The 6546-nt window shown below is 53.5% G+C and overlaps 1 protein-coding gene across 1 annotated transcript in view; it reads right to left on the bottom strand.

Moving 5' to 3' along the window:
* The window catches only part of ASTN2 (astrotactin 2), a 315089-nt gene that overhangs the window by 155926 nt on the left and 152617 nt on the right, over positions 1-6546 (bottom strand). Inside the window, 1 exon segment of the mRNA XM_035890105.1 lies at positions 51-117. Coding sequence (XP_035745998.1) covers positions 51-117 — 67 coding nt within the window.

Genomic DNA, 6546 nt, shown 5'->3' with positions numbered 1-6546 from the left:
GTGCGGCGGGAGACAGCGCCCCCCCCCCCCGCCGTTGAAGCCATCCGAGCAGTCGATCCCTTTGGAGTAGTCGTAGCAACCGGTGCCATCCTTCATGGGTCGGAGGTCCTCGGGGCACTGCGGCGAGAGAGGGGAAGTGGTAACGTCACCCATGGGTCCCCACCTACCCTGGAGCCACAGCCCTGGGGGTGCCCTCCCAGGGCACAGCCCACTCAGGAGCCAGAGGGGCTTGTGTGTCGTGCTGCTGAACTCCATCTACACCTAAAGGAGATGAGTTCATCCTAAGCGATGGACAGGGCAGCACCAAGGGCCCTGCACCACCTCACACAGCCTTTGGCGAAGAGGCAAGGGTCTGCTGCTAAAGCCACGCTCCCCATCCTCCCTCCTGAGGAGGGTGAAATCCCCAAGGCAGCAAAGTCACACAGTGATGAAGCCTCAAGCCAGCGTGGGGCGAAGCACGATGACCTGCTCTGTAAGGTGCTGGAGAATCCCTCTGCATTTGTCACCTGTCCCTCTGAGATGCAGAGAAGTCCAGTGTGACCCACAAAAACCATCTCAACACCTGGGACCAACCCAAGAAAACCATCTTGATGCTTGGGAGTGACCCAGAAAACCATCTCAGCCCAGAAAACCATCTCAACCCATGGCCAGGCAGGCTGATGAACGTGGCCTTAGCATCATCTCCAAAAGCATCTCGCTGCCTCCCATGGGAGGAAGCAGCTGCAAGCAGGACCAGCCCGCGGTGGAGGCAGGACTGGGGGAGGACAGGATCGCAGCCCAGGCTCATCGGAACAGTTTTCTGCAGCCAAGGGAACCATGCTGACTCACACAAGCTGGAGATCTGGCTCTGGGTTTTAATTTCAGTTCCCCAGCTGGTTTTCCTTGTCCCAAAAGATAAAAGCCAGCATGCAGCAAATGCCATCAATAAACTGCCACCCAGATTAAAGCACTCTGCTATTCCACTTGTGTTATTTATCCCGTTTTGCCAAACATGCACGCACACAAACAACAACAAAAAGGCCAGTCCTTGAAAAAAAAAATAAATCTTGCCTAGGAGCAGCTTGCAATTAAAAATGCATTATGGAATTTCTTGAAGATGAGTTAGACTGGAGCTTGTACAGGTAGTGATGAAGGCAGGTTATAAATGGCCTCTGTCAGGCAGAAGAAAGGTTATAAAACTGCTATACTTCGTGCTTAAAAAGGAAAATCAATTTTCCATGTGAGCAAAATGCTGTACATATTAATAAAAGTTCAGGAGACCCTGGGCCCTGCACTCACTGTCACAGGCGCGGTCCCGATGGGAGACGGGCTTCCGAGCCTTGCTCGCTCCTGGCTACTCAAGGAACAAACTGCCCGCTGGGGACACCAGAAAGATGCTTTAGGGAGTCCTGGCCCACCTCATCCCAGCCATGAGAAGTTTCTCTCCACCTCCTAGAAACCCTGTGCCATTTTCCTAGGGCAGCAGCATCAAAGCTGCTTCTGCCCCACCTGCAGCAACCGTAATGTCCCTCAAACACTTCAAACCAACCAACTTGTCCCACAAACGCCAGCTGCCGCACCCTCAGCTCTGAAGCTTGGGTGGACCTTGTAAACCTCAGCACCTTCCTTACAGGCACCGGATAAGGTGGGAAGGGGAGGCAAGGGAAGGTTCAGAGGCACACGGCTTTTCTAGCCAGAGGGTGTTAGGACAAGGGGTGGTGGTTTTAAACTAAAGGAGGGTAGATTCAGACTGGATATAAAGAAGAAATTTTTTACGATGAGGGCAGTGGAACAGATTGCCCAGAGCAGTGCTAGATGCCCCATCCCTGGAAACATTCAAGGCCAGGTTGGACAGGGCTGTGAGCAACCTGATCCAGCTGAAGATGTCCCTGCTCCCTCCAGGGGGGTTGGACCAGGTGGCCTTTAAAGGTCCCTTCCCACCCAAACCATTCCATGATTCTACGTTGGCAGCAAAGGGCTCTGCAGAGCAGGCAGGGCAGCAGGCAGGACAACAGTAGCCCTGCCTGGGCATGAAGAAGCAGAAGACATGGGAGCAGGAAGCCTTCTGGATGCGCACACAGAATCAATGGGAAGGAGGAGAGGACACACAGAACAAGCTGTGCTTTTCACCGCTGAGCTGCCTGGGAAACAGGATCAGGGTAAGTGGGTTTGTGAATCCACAGACACAACCCTCATCTCCTGCGGTCTCCTCTGCTTCTGCCGGCCCCGCTGCAAGAGCAAGAGCTGTGCGCCGGCAGAAACGCCTCTCCCTGGAGGACATGGCAGAGAGCATCTCTGCTCCACGGCACCACATCCCCCTCTCTGCTGCCTTCCCCTCGCCGATGGGGATGGGGAGGTCTGGGACTCTGCCCAAGTCCCCTCTGGAGCTCCCAAGGGGCCTTTCAGGGTGCTGAAGGCAACCGGATGGGACCTTAAGTCAGCAGAAGCTACAGGATCACAGCCAGGAGATCAGTCACAGCTTTTCTGAGCTGTCACTTGGGACTCTCGCCCTGGCACTGAGCCATGTGCTGAGCTCAGCGTCTTCCCCAGCCCACAGAGGAAGATGACGGCTCTTTCCTTGGGACTGGGTTATCAGGTCACCAAAGCCCTCCCTCCCTTAGCCCCAGCCTGCTCGAGGCCACCCTTGGGATATTCTTCCAGTTCAGCTTTTAATCATCACGAAGCATGTTTCCTTTCTGTTTGTAATTATGCATCCTAATAGACATTAATTATGGCAGGCAAATAGCTCAGCACAAAATTCGCAAAAGCAAGCGCCCCCTCCCCTCCGCACCCATCCCCGGCAGCGCGGAGCCGCCTCTCCAGCCAGATGCTGTGTTGCAGCAAGCAGCTCTCCAGGGACCGCAAGCTTTGGTAGCCAACGCACAAACACAGGAGGTGCTGCTGTTTGGTGGGGCTGGGGGGCACGAAGATGCCAGGGACAGCGAGCCAGGGGAGCTGGCGAGCTCTGCAGTTACTGCCAGCCAGCAAAACAAACAGGCAGACAGCAGGAGAGGCATCGCCAGCTGCCTGCGCAGAGGGTTTTGCAGGGATGAATAGGTGGATGGAGCAATTATTTGGTGCAATAACATTTTACTACAGATCCTCCTACCCCTGGAGCAGAGGATTTGCAATTGGGATGTCCCACCAACAGATTAGAGCAGGGGGGGAAACTAAAGCCCATTTTGGGTGCAGCTGTGTTCTTGCCCAGCGTAGTCAGAAATGACCCAGGAAAAAGCCAGCTTGTGCTAATCCCGACTCCCCGGGCCATGCTGAGGGGTTGGTCTGGGCTCCCAGATGGGCTCCCAAACCCATGTCTGTGCTGGGTTTTTATAAAGGACCAGATCTGTTATTTCTGACATTGATTTGTCTGGCTCGGGCAGCAGAGAACCAATAATTATGGTGAGTTTTAATCAATCCCCCATCAATTCAGTTGCAGTTCAATTTGCGATCTGCCTTGGCAGTGACACAGAACGGGGGGCTGTGTCAGAAAATGATTAAAAAATCAATAAGCAACTCGGCCAATAACGCTGTCTGGGCAATCACGGGTGACACGTCCCTCCCCGACGGGAGGAATGCTGGCGAGATGTGGTGCCCCAGCAGCCTCCGGCTAACCACCTCATCCAGATATAGGATGGATCCAATTGTCCAGGGAGGCAAAGGGATCCTACAAACCGCTAGTCAGCTATTCCAAAAGAAAAAGCTGTTTGTGGTGTGCCATGTTTGACCTGCACTGCTTGGGAACTGGCTTTGAACTCCCAGACCATCCTTCATCCATAGATCTGACAAGTAAAATATCTCACAGCTTGGGAAGAGGGTTTGGTACCTAATCCATGCTATGGAGAGGAAAAGGGAGGTGGGGGGAGACTCCAGCTCGTGGTCTGTTCCAAAAAGCCAGGGAGAAGCTGTTACCATACAAATGTAATTCCACTGCCTTGCAAATCCACTCCATCTACGCAGGAGTGAATTGGTTTCTCCGTGATGACGGCCAGCCCTGAAAATTGCTCTTGGGATTGGAAAAGAAAACTTACTTTCTTATCTTCTTCTGCATTAGCGCTGATAATACAGATCCTGCAGGCTAAGCGTGACCCACAGCTGCAATGCCCCGACCCTGCTGCTGCCGATAGGTTTCTGAAGGAGGAGCTGCTGGCGGGGCTTGGCTGACAGCACGGCTGGGCACCGGCTCGTCACCCCCCAGCCATGCCGGGCAGAGCACCCAGGGCTTCATTTTTGTGACTGCAGTAAGCAAACAGACTCCAGGTACGCATGGGGAATGGACATGCTGAATAAGAATGGATATGCTGAATAAGAAAGTGCTATTTTTACCTGGTTTTTGGAGAAATGGGCTCATTTCCCTTTTAAATGGCATCTCCAAGGTGACACGGAGTGGCAGAGCTGGCAGGACCTGCTGCCACATGCCCGCTGCCACCCCTGGGAGGCCACTGGAGCCAGCCTTACCAATGCACGGGGCTGCAGTTTGGACCGAACCGGGATGCCTGTGCCCACTGCTGTCACCCCAGCACAGCGTGTGACACCGCGTGACCTCCTGCCACCAGGACTCGGCACAGCTCCTTCGCCCACCGCCACCATCCTCAGCATGGCCAGAGCGAACGCAAGGGAGGAGGATTGTCTTCAAGGGGAAGAAAGAAAGCGTCCGCCGAAACCCGTACAGGATTGTCTTAGGAAAAGGAGTATCTGGACGAGTCCCTGTTTGCCCTAGTGAGCAAAAGCCCCTTTTTTTTCCTTTTTCATTTACAAAGCTCATTAGCAGTGAGATAGGTGAGCGGGTCACTGGAAATCAAATCCAAGCCTCATTACTGACACGGATCCCCCAGATGAGAAGACACCAGCTCTCCATTTGAGCTGCCTGCCAGGGTTTCTCAGCTCAGTTCCTCTCTCCCATTATTAAGTTTAAAAAAAAAAAGAATATTTAATAAAGTGTTTCTGTAGGGAGTAAACTGCCCTTTTTATTATTCCACTCTGTTTTCTCAACAATAGCAGCCTTTTTGTCAGAGATAAAAGCCCAGACTTCTCCCATGCTGGGGTGCTGGAGGTGATGCTCTGGGCGCAGATGAGCCCAGCTCCTCCCCGGCTCTTTAAAACTGCACAGGGAAGCTGCCACGAAACGCCTGCTCCCGGTGCCGCTCCGGGTACCACACACCCATGTCTGGATGCACCCGGAGGCGAGACCCAGGACCTTGGCCCCGTGATCTGCCCAGCGCAGCTCCTCCGAGCTGCATCCCCAGCGCCGCCGGCCTCAGGCTGCAAAAAGTGCTGGTGGCTCAATGCTGCAGAGGCACTGAGCGCAACATCCAAAGGCCCTAATCACCCCCCTTTGTTCAGAGGCATCCTCACTCCTCACTGAGGAACCTCTTCAGCGTGAGACAAAAACATTAATCTGAGGCACTGCTAAGGTACAAGCAAGTGCCAGCATTTTAATGAACTCCAAACTATGCACTGGCATGTATTTTATTTGCTTGTTGTGGCTTAGAAATGATACAAATGCACTAAACTCCTCTGTGTCCATATATATATATATATATTCAGACAACTTTGGCTAATTCTGCCTTTGCTTTCTTGGCCGAGAAAGTCCTGGGCAAGCAACGCTCCCCAGCAGCAGCAGGACCAGAGTCTGGCTGTACACAGCCCAGTCTCCACAGGTGAGATTTATCACTCCTGCCTTAATATTTTGGTAAAACAGGCCAAAAAGCTGGTCACTAAAGTGCCTATCAGCTCCAGGCAGTCTCTCTCCAGGGCCACCCCTGCCTTGGGGCAGCGATGTCCTCAGCAGCACCCCGGCTGCGGCACACTCCTCCCCGGCACCCCGCTGCGGGGGAGCATCCTTCCCAGAGGGAAACATTACAACTGTTTTCTGAAATAACAGTCATTATCTTCCCACTCTTTTTTCCCCTCCCTCCTTTCCCCCTGCTTCCTTTTCCCTTTCAAGATCATCAATCATTATTTTAGCCTCAGAAAATCAAACCCATCTGTCTTCCCAGCTCACGAGCTCACGCCCCTCAGCTCAGCCCCCCGTGATAGTGGGCTGGGGGCTCCATGGAAGAACCAAAGCCCCATGCAACAACACAGCATCTCCTCACCTCCGGCCACTGCGTGGCTCTTGTGTGGACCCTCTCCAGCAAGTCACTATGGGTACTGTTTGCATCTCAATTTAAAGTGGGATGGACTTGTTTCAAGCAGCTGGTGGAATGCTAAGTACATAGGCATAAGCGCTCAGAGCTCCTGGAGCAAGGAAATCAAGCTAGTGGAAACCCTCCAGCTGCTTTCCTTCCAGGAGTCACCAACAGCCCATTTTGGGGTGCGCTGGCATCTCCTGCCCATCAGGGCATTTCCCTTCCTAGCTGCAGCGGAGGCTGGCACCTCCAAAAACCTTTGGGAGACCAGAAATTCAACTCCTGCCCTGCCTGACAGCCAGGCTACAGCCCAGTCACAACGCTACATGCCAAATCCAATGACCCAAACCAAGCCCAAAGACCCAGCCAAGCTGTGACCACAACACACAAAGAATCCCAGTCTGCTGGGGAGCAGAGGGGCAAGGGCTGGTACCAGCCA

This window comes from Egretta garzetta, unplaced genomic scaffold (genome assembly GCF_000687185.1).
Source record: "Egretta garzetta isolate BGI_Z169 unplaced genomic scaffold, ASM68718v1 scaffold190, whole genome shotgun sequence".
NCBI lineage: Eukaryota > Metazoa > Chordata > Aves > Pelecaniformes > Ardeidae > Egretta > Egretta garzetta.
The sequence above is the reverse complement of the archived record's forward strand: the minus strand, read 5'-3'. Positions and strand labels throughout refer to the sequence as shown.